The 16,871-nt window shown below is 59.3% G+C and overlaps 3 protein-coding genes across 11 annotated transcripts in view; all 3 read right to left on the bottom strand.

Moving 5' to 3' along the window:
- Window positions 1-301: 301 nt before the first annotated feature.
- On the bottom strand, window positions 302-4,301 carry YJEFN3 (YjeF N-terminal domain containing 3). Of its 2 annotated transcripts, XM_051639516.1 has the most exons (5): window positions 3,995-4,301; window positions 2,362-2,472; window positions 2,157-2,270; window positions 1,544-1,694; window positions 302-525 (listed from the first exon to the last, which is right to left on the bottom strand). In XM_051639516.1, exons 1-5 carry the CDS (start codon window positions 4,178-4,180, stop codon window positions 308-310), a joined length of 780 nt encoding a protein of 259 aa, XP_051495476.1. In that variant the 5' UTR covers window positions 4,181-4,301; the 3' UTR covers window positions 302-307. The 2 variants fall into 2 exon arrangements, with proteins under 2 accessions (XP_051495476.1, XP_051495477.1); XM_051639517.1 differs by lacking the exon at window positions 2,362-2,472.
- A 2,820-nt stretch (window positions 4,302-7,121) lies between these two features.
- NDUFA13 (NADH:ubiquinone oxidoreductase subunit A13) lies at window positions 7,122-8,483 on the bottom strand. Its single transcript, XM_051639538.1, has 5 exons — window positions 8,356-8,483; window positions 8,191-8,269; window positions 7,748-7,819; window positions 7,592-7,661; window positions 7,122-7,368 (listed from the first exon to the last, which is right to left on the bottom strand). Exons 1-5 carry the CDS (start codon window positions 8,447-8,449, stop codon window positions 7,249-7,251), a joined length of 435 nt encoding a protein of 144 aa, XP_051495498.1. The 5' UTR covers window positions 8,450-8,483; the 3' UTR covers window positions 7,122-7,248.
- Window positions 8,484-14,094: 5,611 nt separating this feature from the next.
- Window positions 14,095-16,871, bottom strand: part of GATAD2A (GATA zinc finger domain containing 2A) — a 59,761-nt gene continuing 56,984 nt past the window's right edge. For all 8 annotated transcript variants that reach the window (XM_051639438.1, XM_051639436.1, XM_051639439.1 and 5 more), the window contains one exon: window positions 14,095-16,087. In XM_051639438.1, the coding sequence (XP_051495398.1) occupies window positions 15,957-16,087 (131 nt within the window). In that variant the 3' untranslated portion in view covers window positions 14,095-15,956. The remainder of the gene's footprint in view (window positions 16,088-16,871) is intronic.

Here is a 16,871-nt window from a genome sequence, read left to right as displayed (position 1 = left end):
CATCACTGTTAATTAAACATCCTATAATAGGGGACTTTTCAGGCGCATTTAAGGGTTTCAAGCTAAGGGGGGGGGGGTGCAGCAGCAAGGAGGACCCTGCAGCCACCACCAGACCCTGCAGCCACTCACGGGACCCCAGCAGCTGCCCGTGTCCCCATGAGACAGACAATAGAGGAAGTCACACCAGGTCCCCAAGAGCAGGTGGAACCGAGTCCCAGCACAAGCCCCCAGCCCACGCCCTGCTGGGAGGCCACTGTCCCCATGTCCCCAGGCAGACATTGACCCCAAGGAAGAGCCACCAAGAGCTTTATTCCCGGGGGGCTGGCAGGGCCACCACACACTCGGTGCCAGGGTACTGGGGTGGGTTGAGCTCAAACTTCTTCTGCAGGTCGTAGGGGAGGAAGCGCCCGGCCACGAAGTGCTGGCGGCCCAGGAAGCGGCGGGCGCACTGCTTGGGGGCTGACAGGGACACCAGCACCTCGGGGCTGATGCCACCACCACTGCCACCAGCCTCCACCTCCCACCCTGCAAGACAAGAGGAGGTCAGGGTGGGGAGGATGCAGGGGACATGGTGGCCCAGAGGCAGGGGAGGGTGCTGGGGGGTGGTGGGGATGGGGCAGGGGGAGGATGAGGCAGGGGGACAAGGGGTGTGTCCCCCTCCCCCCTGGCATCACCCCCCTACAAGACAGGAGGAGGGGGTTGGGGGGGGGGTTACAGGGGACATGGTGTTCCATAGGTGGTGGAGGATGCTGGGGGGTGGTGGGGATGGGGCGGGGGGGGGAGGAAATGGGGCAGGGGGAGGATGGGGAGGGGGGCGTGTCCCCCATCCCAGCATCACTACCCTGCATCCTGCAAGACACAAAGGAGGGGGGGTCAGGGGGTGCCCAAAAGGCAGTGGAGGATGCTTTGGGGTGGTGGGAATGGGGTGGGACGGGGGGAAAATGGGGCAGGAGGAGGATGGGGATAGGGGGGTGTCCCTCCCCGCTCTGGCACCGCCACCCTGCCCGGCTCCGGTCACATCCTGGCACCAGGAAGGGTTTTTCTTGGTGAGGATTCACCGGGGGCCGTGCCGAGAGCTCCTGTTTGCTCCTGCGGTGCCGAGGGGGGGTGTGGGGTGTGGGTGGGACGCGGCGCGGGGGGGCGGGGGGACGTGATGGCAATTCCAGGCCCGGCCACCAGACACCCGGGTGTTTTCAAATTACATCATGTCTCAGTTCAGGGAGTTTGTTATTTACCGTGGATGCCCTGAACGCATCCGCAGGGAGCGGCTGCCAGCCCCGGCTCCCGGCAGGGATGCTGCCAGGCTTGGAGGCAAGGGGGGGGAGCCGGCAGAGCGGGGGGGGGGTCCCCAGGGTTGTCCCCACCCTGGGAGGGCACAGCGGGGACTCCCAGTCACCCAGGCACCGAGCCCAGGGTGACACCACGCTGGGCAGGGTGACAAGCTTGGGGTGTGGGGAGCAGAGAGATAGGGGGGAGCTGCCCGGGAGGGGGGGGGTCCCATCCTGCCTCGGGGGGCGGGGGGGCGCTGAGTGCAATACCAGACCTGAGGGCACATCCAAGCTGATGATGGGGATGCGGATGTTCTTGAGGGTGGCCAGGATGGGGGCACAGGGCCCCCGCCCCTCGCCCACCTCTGCCTCGGCTCCCAGCACCGCGTCCACCACCGCGTTGTAGGCGTCGTTGATCAGCTGGACCTGGGGGGGACACACACACACACACGGTGGGCGGTGGGTCCCCCTGCCAACCCCCCCCGCCCCCCCCATCGTGGGACCGGCACCCAACCCACCGCGGGGATCCCATTTTCTGGCATAAATAGCCTCACCCAGCACCTACTGCCAAAAATCCCACCTCCCCCTCCCCTTCCAGCTGAGGGGAAGGGGGAGGACGGACGAGGGGGGGGCCAGGGCAAGGCTTTGGGGTCACATTCCTCCCGCCCAGAGCCCGGTGTGGCCAATAACAACAGAGCCTGTGGCTGGCGGGGCCGCGGCGGCCGCCGCTGGATTTCATGGCATCCCCGGAGCTCCCAGCAGAGCCGGGGGCGGGGGAGGAAGGGGGGGAAATAAAGTAGGGAATAATAAACTCAACCACGTCAGCCGGTGAGAGCGGCGGCAGCCCTGGGGGGAAGGAGGCCGTGGTGGTGGTGGGGGGGGTCTCACCTCGGTGGGGAGGTAGGAGAGGAAGGGGATGTCCATCTTCTCACACTGCGTGGTGAAATCCCGGTGCAGGGGATCCGGGGAGCGTTTGGGGTAGAAGATGGTGGGCTCGTAGTCCTGCGGTGTGGAGAGAGGGCAGGGGGCGGTGGAGCCCGGCATCACCCCGGGAGGAGGAGGAGGAGGAGCAGGAGGGGAGGAAGATACCTACAAAGATCCGCAGGTGCCGGGCACACACCAGCCCGATGGCCCCGTTCTGCGCCGGGCCGCAAACCACCAGCACCGTGGGCTGCTTCCGCGGCAGGGACGGCAGTGGGAAGGCCTGCCCGGAGGACACGGGGACATGGCACGGCCACCAAGCCCTGTCCCCACCTGGGTCAGCCCCAGGGATGGCACCCAGAACTGGGGATGGGGCAGGGGGACCTGGGTTTGCGGGGGGAGGAAATGGACCCGTGGTGGGGATCTGCTGCTGGGTGGGTCGTGGGGTGGGAATGGTGCCCAGGATGGGACCTGTAGTGGGATGAAGATGATACCCGTGGTGGGATGAAGATGATGGTCCTGGTAGGATGAGGATGATGCCCATGGTGGGATGAGGATGGTGACCATGGCATGATGACAATGATATGATTGCCCTGGTAAGATGAGGATGAATCCTATGATAGGATGAGGATGATGCCCATGGCAAGGTGACAACAGTGCCCAGGGTGGGCTGGTGATGATGCCCAAGGTGTGTTGAGGTCGATGTCTGGGCTGGGGCTCCGGGCCAGCCTGCAGGGAGGCGGCCACACGCTCCACATTCCAGCAGCCGGCACAGGGAGGGTCTGTTTATCCCTTGACGGATTTTTTCCTGCTCCAGGAGCCTGGCTCCTGGTCCCATCCAGCTGCCAGCGACCTGAGCGGCACGGCCGGCTGGTCGGGGCGTGGGACAAAGGGACAAAGCCACACTTGGCTGGTCCTGGCCCTGTCCCAGCACCCTGGGGCTCCCAGGGACGTGCCTGAAGGGAACAGTGCTGGGGACACTGGCTGAGTGGGAGATGCCCCAGCTGGGGGTCTGTGGATGCTCTGCCTGGCTCAGCCCCACCAGGAGGGTGCTCAGCCCCACCAGGAGGGTGCTCAGCCCGGGTCTCCCCAGCTGGGTCAAGTGCTGGACCCACGGATGCTGTGATATGTGGGGTCCCTGGGGGGGTGGGCAGCCCCATGCTGTGGGGCCGGGGCCAGCCCTGGGATTCAGAGACACCCAAATATTTCCCCTCCTCAGGCAACTCCTCTGCCCTCAGAGGAGGGGAGGGCAGAGCACAGCCCGGACACCTCACATGGAAAAGCTGAGCCGGGCTCTGAGTGACAAAGCTGCCCTTGATACTGCACCTCTGCTCGCCCACGCTGCCTCCTCCTCCTCCCATCCAGCACCAGCACTCGGGGGTCCGAGCATTGCCAGGGCATGGGGACCCCTCCCAGCACCCTCCTTCCCACACCAGCCATGGGGGCAGGCAGTGGAAGGGCTGAGCATCCCCATCCTGAGGAGGGTGAGCCCAGGGTGAAATGATGAAAGGGGGGCTCAGGAATGCAAAAAAAAACCCCACAAACAAACACCCACCCAGGGAGAGGCTGCAGGGCTAGGATGGGCAGAGCATCACTCTGCCACCAGCCCTGGGTGTCCCCTGTCCCCATGCCTTGATCTGTGGGGCAGGACAGAGACTACGGCTCAGGGTGGGAAAAGCCAAACAGGGGGACAAAAGGAGGGTGGGAGAGTGGCTGGCAGTGAAGCCCCCAGCCCTGGTGGGGTGTCCCTGACCACAGAGGGGTGTCCCCGACACCCGTGGGTTGTCCCCACCTGGCCACCTCACCTTGGTCACAGCCACGGCACAAGCCTGTCCCCAGATCTCGATCAGCTGCTGCCGCCCAAACCGATAATCCTCCAGCAGCTCCTTCTCCATGGCCTCTGCCTCCTCCTTGCTGCGGGAGGAGAGGATGGCAGTGAGGATGAGGATGTCCCCCCCACCCCTGGCACCCCTCGGGACCCCCTGCTCCATCGCCAGGGAGCAGGGCAGGGGATGCTCAGGGGTGCTGGGTGAGAGGGCTGGGGTCTCACAGGGCTCGGGGTGGGCACAGGAAGCAGCTCAGGGTTCAGGATGTGCAGGGCTGGCATTTTGGGGGGGCCCATCCCGCAGCGGGGGGCGGGGGGGGAGGCCCGGGGCTGCATTTCGTGCGAGGCACAGCCCTGGCAGCGTCCCCGGGCTGCTCCACAAAATCCAACAATGCTGCGGTTGTTCCTTTGCTGCCGAGCCCCGGCGCTGGCAGGGCCCGGAGCCTCCGAATGGGAGGATAATTGTTCCCATCTGTTGGCTCACCTGCGCCATGGGAACAGCCTGTGCCGGGGCCGCCGCGCTCGGGCTGGAAGGGATGGAGAAATCTGGCTCCTGGGAGAGGCCAGAGTCGGGGTCTCAGCAGCTCGGGGGCGGGGGGGAACCTGCAGTCCAGCAGGGGAGCTGGGGTGCCCCCGAAGCCTGTTCTTGTTTTGGGGGTGCACACTCACACCTTGCTCCGTCTTGGAAGTGGGGAGGGGACCCCCTGCCCCCCTGCCATGTGTGGGAACAGTGGGGTGCCACCGGCCCCGGCAGCTTCAAGGGTTACAGGGCCAGGTTCCTGCCAGGTCCCTGGTTGTGGGGTGGCCCAATGGACCAGCCACATCCCCTGGGTGTCCTGGCAGCCCCCAGAGCCCCCTGTACCACACGGTTCCCTGGGTGTCCAGACAAACCCATAGACCTGCCACACTCTGGTGGCTCCAGCACATCCCACAGCCCCTGCAGACCCCATTCCTTGGCCATGCTGGCAGACCCCATGGACCCACCTCCTCTGGCTGTCCTGGCTGATGCATAGACCCCTTGGTCCCCCCTTCGTGTCCTGGAAGACCCCACAGCCCCCCAGTGCTCTGGTGGTCCTGGCAGATCCCCAGGAAAGGTTCATCCTATCCTATCCCAACCATCTCATCCTGTCCTTTGCCATCCCATCCCAACCATTCCATCCCATCCCTTGTCATCGCATTCATCCCATCCCATCCCAAATCCTTTGGTGCCCTCTAGTGAGTCCCAGCCCGGCCCCAGCCCCACAGCAGGATCCTGTGGGCACACGGAGGGGACAAGGGGCCAAATCCACCCCCCCCCTCCCCCTCCCGGGCCGCTGCAGAGCAGCTGTGTTGTTGTCACCGGACAAAAGGCACGTTCCGGCTCTGACAAAACTCCCCACGTCTGCTCCAGGGGAGAACATTGTCCGTAATCGCTCCTGGCAGGGAATCCTGGGCCCCGGCCCGGGCTGGCTCCTGCTCTCCTGGCACCGTCCCCGTGGGGGCTCCCGGGGTCCTGGCTCTCTGACCACCCGGGAGCAGCGTGTCCCCCCCCGAAACGCTCCGGGGTTCACGTTTGCTACCAGACCCCCCCTCCTGGGTCACCCCAGTTTGGCTTTGCCACCGGTTTGGAGACACGGTAGGGGGAACGGCTGCTTCTGGGGGAGAAACCCCTCAGACCCCCAGGGACACCCAGCAGAGCCCAGTCCCACCCAGTTCAACCCTTGCGAGGAGCAGGAGGAAGAGGAGCCGAGGGAAGAGGAGCTCAAGAGCTGTGCCCTGTGTCCCCTCCCATGCCCCGGCCTCAGGAGCGGGGTCCCTCGGGCTCTGCATCCCGGTTCTGCTTCCCAGATCCTCATCCCGGCTCCGTGTCCCCCTCTCTCCGTCCCAGCTCTGTGTGCCCCCTCCAAATCCCGGCTCCACATCCCAGTTCCTTGTCAACCCGTTTCCAACTCGGCTCCTCATCCCGGCTCCGTGTCCCCCCTTCTCCCGTATCCCAGCTCCTCATCCCGGCTCCCTGCCCACCGCTCATCCCTCTCCAGCACCGCTCGGTTGCGGGATCCCCCGGGGAAGGGGCGACCCCGGTGCCGGGCAGGGCCGGTGCCTCCGGTGCCCGCCGGGGCGGGGGGGTTGGGACCGACCCTTCCCGGGACCGGGATCCCGCCGCTCCGCTCCCTGCCTCTCCCGGAGCCATCCCCGCCGCAGCCATGGAGACCCGGGATGCAGTTGCTCTGGCAACCGAGGCTATTTAGGTACCAGCCCCACTCCCCGAGGCTCGGGGGGGGCTCCCCGGGGCCTGGCGGGGGGGGTCCCGGACTCACCTGAGGTACCGGGGGGCGCCGGGCGCGGAGCTCATCCCGGGCAGCGGGACCGGGCAGCGGCGGAGCCGGGTGGGAGCGGCGGCGGTTCGGCCCCCCCGGAGCTCCGCGGTGCCGCCCGGGGGGAGGCGGCTCCGGTTGCCCCCGCCCCGCCCCGCCCGGCCCCCCCGGGAGCACCGCACCGGCCCCCGCCCCGCGGGCGGTGCTGCCAGGGGGTGAGGGGGGCAGACACCCCCTCCCACGGCGGGGGCTCCTCCCCCTTCCGAGCAACGGGAACACCTCAAATACCCCAAATCGGCGTTTTTCTACCTCCCCCGCCCCCCCCCCCGAAAGCCACATCTGTGGCACCAGTGACTGTGGGGCTGCCCCCCCAGGCCCCGGCCCCCTCCCCCCAAACCCCTGCCAGACCCTGACACAAACACCAACTGCCAGACCCCCACTGCCCCCCCAAGCCCCAGCCAGACCCCCATTTCTCCCCCTCCAAACCCCAGGCTGACCCCAACACCCACCCCCCAACCCCTGCCAGACCCCGATGGTGACACGAAGGGACAATTCCCTGCTCCAGGGGTGACAGGGAGGGCCCTGGGGGGGTCCCTGGCCCCTCAGGACAGCGGGAACAGGGCCTGGCTCTGCCATGCCCCCCCCCCCCGGGCACTTCCCACAGCCCATCCCACGCTGCCCCCTGGACCCGGGAGCCAGAGATGGGATCCAGGGACCCGCAGGAGCCGGGAATTGCAGGGAACAGCCCGGGAGAAGCTGCATTTCCCACGGGGGGGATACGGAGCTGCCGAGGAACACGCAGGACACGGCGGATCCGGGGCGGGGGGGGTTTAATAACAGACTCTAGAACAGTTCCCACCGCCCCCCCACCGCCCCCCCCCCACGGCGCCAGTGCCACTCTGGCATCACTCCGGTGTCCCCCGGGGGTCCCCCCGGTGCCTCAGACGTAGAACTGCAGCCCAAACTTCTCGTTGTCCATCTCGCTGGAGGGGCGCAGGTAATAAAGCTCATCCAGGGTCGGGGGGACCCAGCGGTCGGTGTGGAACAGGGATTCACCCACCTGGGCGGGGGGCAGGAGCAGGGCTCAGGGGGGGTGTCCCACCCGGGGAGGGCTCAGAGCCACCAGCCTCCCACCCCCCCCCGGGGGTGCTTCTTCATCTGAGCGTTCCAAGAAGGACCCGGACCCAGCGGGATGACTGGTTCAGACTGGGCGGTGCTGGGAATCACCGAGGGGCAAGACCCCGCCCCTCATCCCCCCCCCCCCCACCTCGGGAATCACAAACCTTCCAGCCAGGAACATCCTTCATGATCTTGGCCTCCTCGTCCAGGTTCTGCCGCAGGATGCGGAGGGTCCTGCGGGAGAGGGGGCGGCTGAGCCCGGGGCCGGGGCTCCGGCAGGACCCCCCCCCGTGTCCGTCCCGTCCCGCCCCCCCCGCTACCTGCGGTCCGACTCCGCCTGCAGCAGCGGCATCAGCGCGATCCGAGCCTCCAGGTCCTCGATGAGCAGCCGCCTGCGCCGGGAGGGGGGCACTGAGCTCCGGGGGGCAACGGGGGGGTCCCGGGAACCGGGGGGGGGGGGGTCCCGGGGCGGGGGATGCGGGGAAGGCAAATCCCGGGGAGGAGACAGAGGGAGCCGGGGAGGGGGGAGCCGGGGAGGGGGGAGCCGGGGAGGGGGGAGCCGGGGAGGGGGGAGCCGGGGAGGGGGGAGCCGGGGAGGGGGGAGCCGGGGAGGGGGGAGCCGGGAGGACCGTCCCGAGGGACAGAACGAGGTGCCAGAGCCGGGGAGTCCCCGGGGCAGGAGCCGCGGGGGGCGCGGAGGAAGCGGGGGCGGGCGGGGAATCCCGGGACGGGGCCGCGGGGAGCCGCGGGGGGTGGGCTGCACCTGCGCTCCCGGTTCCACTTGATGAGGGTGTAGTACCCCAGCAGGAGGCTGCCGACACCGAGCGCGAACAGGCTGTACCCTGCGGGGACGGAGCGGCTGAGCGGCGGCGCCGGGAGGGGGGCCCGGCCCGGCCCTGCCGCCCCGCGGGGCCCGCTCCCCGCCCACCTGAGAGGCCGCGGCGCGGCAGGTGCCGCTTGTAGTCGATGGGTCCGTACCCGCCCGGCGGGGCCATGTCCTGCTTCACCTTCGGCGCCGCCATCACGGCGGCCGCGACACGTCACTTCCGCCGGGAGGCCGGGACCACGTGACCCGCCGCGCTCCCCGCCGCGCCTTAAAGGGGCAGCGCTGGGGGGGGGGGGGGCCCGACCCACCGGGACCCGCACCGGGACCGGGACCCGCACCGCGCCCGAGCCTGCGGCAGCTCCGAACCGCCCCCCCCCCCCCCCCGGGCACGGCCGGTACCGGGCGCTCCCGGCACTGTGCGCCCCGCGGCACCGGCGAGCGGGCGCCGTCGCAGAAATGCACCCAGAAACCTGCCCGCGCTTGCAAACGGGGAGTCACAGAGTCATGGAGGGGTTTGGGTTGGAGGGACTTTAAAGACCATCAGGTTCCAACCCCCTGCATGGGCAGGGACACCTCCCAGCAGCCCAGGCTGCTCCAAGCCCCATCCAACCTGCCCTTCAACACTGCCAGGGATGGGGCAGCCACAGCTTCCCTGGGCAACCTGGGCCAGGCTCTCACCACCCTCACACTCCAGAATTCCCTCCTCATGTCTCACCTCAATCTCCCTCATTCAGTTTTAACCCATCCCCCCTTGTCCTCTCCCTCCCTGCCCTTGTCCCAAGCCCCTCCCCAGCTTTCCTGGAGCCCCTTCAGGCACTGGAAGGTGCTCTAAGGTCTCCCTGGAGCCTTCTCTCCAGGCTGAACACCCCAACTCTCCCAGCCTGTCCCCAGAGCTGCTCCAGCCCTCCCATCATCTCCGTGGCCTCCTCTGGCCCCTCTCCAACAGCTCCATGCACCAAACAGCCCCCGGTGAGGGCTGCACTAACATCCTGCCCCCAACAACAAGTGTGCAGTGAGCTCAGGCTGCCACGAGCACCCACACCCACCCAGCACAGCCCCCGGGCAGCGTGTCCCCCCCTCCCCAGCCCCTCACCCACCCCTCGCCCCCAGCTCTGCTCCACACCAGCACCCCCCTTTCCCTGCTGCAAACCCCCCAGCCCCACAGGTCCCAGCTGTGCCCGGGGGCTGGAGCAGGGTGGGGACCCCCCCACAGCCCCGGGATGGCTTTTCCCTGCACGCCCCCCCCCCTCCATAAGCCCCCGGAGGCCTCAGATCAAGGTCACTCTTGTCTTAAGCTCTAATCGGTGCCTTTAATCCCCCGGCTCCCGCAGGGCTGTAATAACTTTGCAGATGGTGCAGCCAAAGCCACGGGGAGGGGGGACATTGGGGTCCTGGGGGAGAAGGGGCAGCCTGGGGTGGGGGGGACACGGGCCAAGCCCCCCAGGGTGAGCGGGACAGGGAGGACACCGGGAAGGATGAGCCCCCGGGGTCCTCGCGGGATGCGGGGAAGGCTCCTGAGCTGGGCTCCTCCTCCGCGGCTGCTGCGGCTCCTCCAGCTTCGACAGGAGAATCCCGGCACCACATCATCCCACGGGAACTGGACTTGCAGGAGAACTGCGTGAAAAACGCGGGCCAAGACCCTGGTGGGGGAAGGAGCAGCCGCCCAGTTCCTCCTCCTGCCTCCACTGGAGGCAGAGACGGGGGTGAAACCCGGGGGTGACCCCTGATCCTCACGGGAAGCACACCTGGAGTGCTGAGCTCTTACCTGGGTTGTTGTTTTTTTTTCTGCTGGATCCAGCCTGGTGGTGAGGGGAGAAGAACAGCAGGAGAGATCTGTCAGCTCCTTTGCAAGGAGACCCCCCCTCCCCTCCCCGCCCAAAGCCCCCAGCTGCTTCCACCTCAGAAGCCAAATTTCCACATTTCACTCCCATTAGGTCTGGGGGCTTTTCAGGACCCTGAGACCCTCCCCCCCCCAAGTCTCCATCCCCAGGGAAAACTGAGGCCAAAGCCCTGCCAGGCCACCAGCTCCAGGCAAACGTGTCCCAGGATGGTTCACGTGTCCTGTTCATTGCCAGAAGCTGGGAAAGCAGTGGGGATCTGGCAGGAGCAGCCCTGCAACACGGGAACTGCTGGGATGAATGTTCCTTGAAGTAAGGAAACAAGCCCAGGGAAGAGGGGCTGCTGTGAGTTGGGGTCTTACATCCATGGGGGGTTTAATCCCCCTGCATCCTGATTTCCCTGGAGAAGGGGGCCTGGAGTGAAGCAGGTACCAAGCAGCACCCACTCCAGGCAGAGCTGGATCACAGAAAGGATGGGACACAAGTGGGGCTGGGGTCTCCAGAGCAGGGGGGGACAAGTCCCTGAGGCTCATTCAATGGGTGCAGAACCAAGTGCTGGGGCTGGGGCTTGGATGAGCAGGATTATTTCTGCATGGAAGGGGGAAGAAGCACATGGGAGGAGGTTTCCACGTACCACCTGAACCACAGACCCCAGGTTTCCCTTCTCCAGGGCTGTCACCTCAAAGCCTTGGGAGTTCCCATCCACCAGCTCCATCCAGCCCAGCTCCCCGAGGGGCAGAGCTGGTTTTTCGTGGCTCATCATCCACCCACAGACCTACAGTTAGAGCAGGAGGCTCAGCCCCAAGTGCTAATTTTAGGTGCAGACTTCACAGGCTCCAGATTCCAGCCTTTTCCACAGGACCCTGATGCCACCAGGAAGAGCTTCCAAGGGCTGATGTCCCAGGCCCTCTTCTGCTCTCAAGCCTGACTTAAAAAAAAAGGGACACAGAAGAGTTGTTTTGTTTTTCAGAAGTCATTACCTGCTCTGCCTGACACGTTTCTTTTGAAATAAACCACCACATCCTTAGGAGCAGAAATCCTTACCCCAATGATCGTTATTAAGGCAATTAATTACTCGGGCTGTTGCTGAGCAGTAGCTGTGTTCCCATCTCCTGGAGGGAGGTGGCTCTGCCCCTCTGGGACCTGCAGGACTCTCCTCCCCTCCTGTCACCTCTTGCAGTCCCAAATCCAGGTTTTTCGCTTCCAAAAGGAGCTGTTCCCACCTTCACCCACAACAACCCACGTCCCATCCCTGGGGAATCCTGGGAGGGGACAGGAAAGAAGAGGCAGAGCCAAGAGTTTGTCCATTTCTTTATTCTCATCCAAATACTAAAAATCCCTCACAACACAATTTACAGTTCTCAGTTTCAGATCCTTCCACCACTGAGACTCTCAGGTTTTGGTGGGAAATTCTTCTTCTTCTTCTTTTTTTTTTTTTAATTTTTGTTTTATTATCAAAGATTTAGAGTCACAATAAATACAAGTGACAAAACCCTGCCCTGGCGTCACGTTCCTGTTAAACTCCTGTGGTAGGTGATTATAAATGTTTCTTTTTTCCCCTGTTTTGTGTTTGTTTTGTTTTTTTTTTAATTAAAAAAAAAAGCACAATGCAAATTATCTCACTAAATGCAATGTACAGAGCTCTGCCTTCAGCAGACAAACACTCCTGTGGTTCCTTGAGGTCTTTTTGCTTTTTATATATATATATATATATTTATATATTCATTGTTTTAAAAAAATGCTTCTGTGCTCCTTCCCAAAGGAGAAGGTGAGAAATGAGCTCAATAAGGGGGGTTTTGATGAGACCTGCCTCAGCTTGCTCTGCTCTCCTAATTCCTTCAGCCCAATCTCCCCCCTCTCCCCCCCCAGTTTTCCATCCTGGTTTGTCCTTTGGTCAAGTTGTTTTGTTTTTTCCTTAGTGAGCCAAAAAAAGGAGTCACAATTAAGTCTCAGGATTCAGAATTAACGTTGCCCTAAAATGACAACGATAAAAAAACCAACCCAAATGATCCTGAATTTAAGGTTAACCAAGAGTCTTCCTCACTGTTACAGCCGAGATGCCCCGATCCAAGAACCCCTAGAATACAAAACTTAGCAAAGTCACCTTCTCCACCAGCTGGAAACACCCCCCAAGTCGACTGTGCTATGAAAACAAAAAGGTTCCACCAGGCAACTCCTCGTGTGCCTGAGTGAAGAACTGACCCTTTGCCAACACCCCCCAGTCACACAGAGAATAAATTAGGCCATAAAAACAAAATGGAAAGTACCAAAATAACAATTAAAAAAACAGAAACCAGGCCACCACACAAGCTCCCAAATTGCAACACGGGTTTCAAATGAAAATCCGGGGTTTATTTCACAAGTTGCTAAAATCTAAGTACAATAAAGTCATTATTACTGGATTATAAAATCTTGCCGTCGCAAGGTCTCCAAGAAAGGTTATATGGCTTGCAAAGAACCAAGGCTGCTCTAACCCTCTCCCCAGGAGAGGGGGGAAGCAAGCAGCACCCCAGCAATGTCAAACCAGCTCATGCAGCAGTTTGCAGCGAAGCAGTGGAGGGTCTGGGGGGAACGGGACACGAGGCCGGATACTCCACCTGGATGCAACCGCTGGCCAGGCCGGGCTGTGGAGCAGCACCTCCAGTCTCTGGTTCTGAGGGAGCTCGAAGTAAAACGGTTGGTTTTGTGGTGTTTTGTTGGGTTTTTTTGTGTTTGTTTCCCAGGAGCAGGCTGGGGAGGTGAGCGTGGGCAGCTCCGCGGCAGATCCGTAGCCCTTACGGAGGCGGGAATTCCCAACGGGAGGGATGAACCAAGGATCCTGTTCTCCAAAGCACATCTAACCCTCCCCCCTCCCTCCTTCACGATTCCCAAAGGATTTCACCATCAGGCTGGAACACCCTCCCGTGGCTATTCCACCTAACTGAGTTCCTCTGCTTGTCTGTGGGGTTTTTCGGGTCTCTTTCCTTTTTTCCCTGCGAGAAGGGGAATGAACAGAAGGGCAGGAGGAGATTTGGAAAGACTGCAGCAAGTGTTTGAACAACTATCTACATAAACCCAGCACGGGTCCTTAACTAGCCCAGGTCAACACTACTTAACTGAGTATGAAGTTTTTAACTAGGAAGGAAGAAGCAAATCTGGCATTTAACACATGGATACAACTTCAGTCTTTTCCTGGTGCATTTCTCTAAATAAATAAAACCCCAAAGTTCCCTGCAAAGCTCCAAGAACCACAGGTTAAAACCCATGTCAAAACTGGTTTGAATCCCAACAGGCAAATATCTCTGTAAGATTTCCTCTTCACTGACAAAGCCTCCAAAATAATCCCATCCCAACATCTAGGATAACGTTTGTGGGGTTTTATTCTACATTAAAGGAGAACAGGTCGTGGTCCAGCACTGCTGGGGGAGCAACATTTGTATACTCATCTGTATTTTCAGGTCCAAACCTTAAAATAAGTCTTCTCAATGATTTTAAGGCTTATTTTACATCTCTCCTGCCCTCTGGGCTGAAATAAAAATTCCCAAGCTGCTGCACAGAACTGCTGGTGTCCAAAAAGGTTTTGACATGGCTTTTAGAACAGGCAAGTTTAATATTTCTGCCCCTCTTTCCATTCCCCTTTATTTTTTCCTCCCAGCATCAGCTGAAGCTAAAGCTGCACTGGGAAGAAAGAGGGTGAAGTTGTGCAGGTTTCCCAAAAACAGTCAGATTTGAATTTTAGTTTGAGAAGTTTTGCTTGTTCTTTTTAAACAAATGCCCAGTGATGCAACAGCACCAGCCACTGGCATCAATGCCAAGAGAATCCAGGGATTTGTCAGGAGAGGGGGGGGGGGGGGGGAAACACCAACCAAACAAAAAAAACAACCCAAAAAACTCCACGCAGGAAAAGGAACAGAAACTTTCTCGTAACATTTCAAAGTGCAAAACTAAAATGCACTTCAGTGTCTCTCCCATCTCCCAACCCGAAATCCTGGAATGAAAAGAACAGTGACAGAACTCAGACCCATTCCTCTCATCCCCATTTTCTTCATGTACATTTGTAAAAACAAACAAACAAACAAAACCAAAGTCAAATTGAAGTTCTAGGGCTTTATACAGTTGCAAAACTAGGGAGTTTCTAGACTACTGAACAGGTTTGGGTTTTTTTTTTTAAAGTATCTAAATACTGATATTCACACAATGGAAGAGGGGCTCAAATGAAGGAGTTTTTTGTGTCACTATTCAAGTTAGATCTGAAGGGGGAACAACCCTGCCCAGTTCTTGGGTTGGTGTTGGATCTAACAGCAACTGCTAAGAAAATAGATTCAGCATGGGCTGAACAGTAACCCCTCTCCCCTCCCCCCCCCTTTTCTTTTATATATAGATATATAGATATATATATATAATTTTGCAAATAATTCTTATCAGCACTACTTCCAGCACTGATATGCAACATAAGTAGTAAGGCATATTTCTGCCACTTGAATTCAACTTGTAATTTGGGAGAAGCACAGGGAAGGTGACAAGAAAGGAACAAACCAAAACTGGACCTGATGGGTTTGGGTTGAAACTCGTGGAATTCCCAAAACATTTAAAACCACTTGGAGAGCTGTCCTTAAAGCAGGGTCACCTAAAGCTCTGTCAAGAGGGAAACAAGTGATGGACAGAGGAGCATGCTCGGGATGCCTGGAAGAACGGAGCTGGAGAGGGATCAAGGTGGGCAGTCCTGCCCCCAGCACGTGCTGGCATTGTCACCAGGGCCACCACGGCAAGGAGCAGCACGGGGACCAGCCCTTCCCAGCAGGAATGAGCAGAGGAAGGAGCCTCCCCCTCCTCCTCTGCTCCCTGCAATTCCCCCCCCTCTGATTGCGTGCAGCTTCTGGAATCCCTACTTTTTTTTTCCTTTTTTTTTTTTTCCTTTTTTCTTTTTTTTTTCCTTTTTTTTTTTTTTTTGAGCAAAATTGCTCAAAACAACAACAACAACAACAACAAAAACCCTCCAAAAAAGAAAATAATCAAAAACAGTTTCAACTTTTAAAGTCTCTGGGAACATATGAAAGGCCCAACTGCTCTTCGCTGAATTAGAAAGACTGAACAAAGGTGTTTGTCTATTCAGGAAATTAGGTTTTCAGACTACCAACAGTTCAAAGTCTATTCCAAACAGAATCCAACAAAAGTGAGAGACTCCTGCACTGGTTCCCACCTACCAGACAAGTTTTGGTGGCAGCCAGTCCCTTAGGAAGAAAAACAAAACATACTCAACTGGAATTTTGAGTTTGCACTTATTTATCATTAGCTCATCATCATCAGAAGATTTGGAAACATTATGATCTGTAGAACTGCCTTCCTGGCTGGAGGAGGGGCAGGGAAGAAAAGCAAACATGAACTCGGCTCACTAAATGCATCTGCAGGATGGGGTTGAAATTCCTCTCTCTCCTTGCAGTGACATCCATCCCCAGGGAACACCACGTTCCTGCTGCACGGGGAGCTATGAATAAGGAACCCAAAGGCAGAGTCGTTCAGTCCCTCCTTTTGTGCTGGTGCCAAAAAATAAAACAACCAACCATCCAAACTAAATACATAAAGCAAACAAAACAAAACAACACAAAAAAAAAAAAAAGAGAGAGAAAAAGGATTCTTCCCCTTCCCTGACAGCCTTCATCATCAGTCAAATCATCAGAATCTGAACCAAATGAGCTCAAGTCTTTCCCACCCACGTGGTGTCATTTTCTCATAGCAGGGACAGCAGCACTCGATGGGATGAGGAGTGGTCTTCTTGCATCCTATAAAGCCTGGGGCATATCCAGCTGGGATTAAAGCAGATTCCACTGTAATGTGGTATAAAAAGGATGGCAGAGACAGGAAAGTCTTCCTCTGGGCTCCTCTGCATTATTTCCACGTGGCAGACTGTGGGATGGACCGTGGGGGAATCATATCCAGGAGATACTCGCGCTGGCGGTCGACGGCTGAGGAGGACTTGTGCACAGCTAAACCAGGGCTGACGAAGGGCAGAGCCCCCCCTGGGGACACAGAAGAGAGCAGAGGGGACACAGGTCACAGTGTGATACAAACCTGAGACACAAAATGTGCCACCCACATGAAAACAGATCATCTAAGTAAGCACTATTGGCTGCCAAGGCCAGAGACCTGCAGAACATCAGTTATCTGAACCAACAGGAGCAGGATTTTGTACCAGGAATGAAGATCTGGGCAGGCCAGAACTCTCTGCATTGAAATCACATTTTAAATGAGAAATTAAGCTGTCAGGAGTAACAAAAATAAGATGAAATCCATTCAGTACCAGGCAAGAAAGTAGATCACAAAAGAGCTAGTTGCTACAGTGTTTCTTTCCAGGAGATCCTAATTATCATTGCAAAAACAAATGACTCTTCTTGAGTCACGTTCTTTTATATAAAAGAAAGATTAGAATTTCTAATTTCCATCTGTTGAAAGCAACAGCTTTAGTTACTGCCAGTCCTGAGGAAGGCTGGGAGTGCACACTAGGGCCCTCAGAGCAAAACCATCTCTTGCCTGTACGTCGCCCCCAGCAAAGAGAAAACACCAGCCACGCTGAAACGCCTGAATTCAACTCTCAGAAATTCCTGACCAGCTCGTGCAGCCTGGGAGGGCCTGCAGAGACCCCTCCTGAACAGCCTGGCAGTGCCCCTGGTTTTAAGTGTGTGAAGCAGGGGTTGGCAGCACCAAAACAGGGGTTTGGCAGCACCACCCGACTGCCCCTTTTTCCACGAGCCAACAAACCACCTTGAAACCCAGAGCCAACAATCCTGAGTGCAGCACCTTGGG

Source organism: Apus apus, chromosome 24 (assembly GCF_020740795.1).
Source record: "Apus apus isolate bApuApu2 chromosome 24, bApuApu2.pri.cur, whole genome shotgun sequence".
NCBI classification, from domain to species: domain Eukaryota; kingdom Metazoa; phylum Chordata; class Aves; order Apodiformes; family Apodidae; genus Apus; species Apus apus.
Note: the sequence above shows the minus strand (reverse complement) of the source record. Positions and strands in the feature narration are given on the sequence as shown.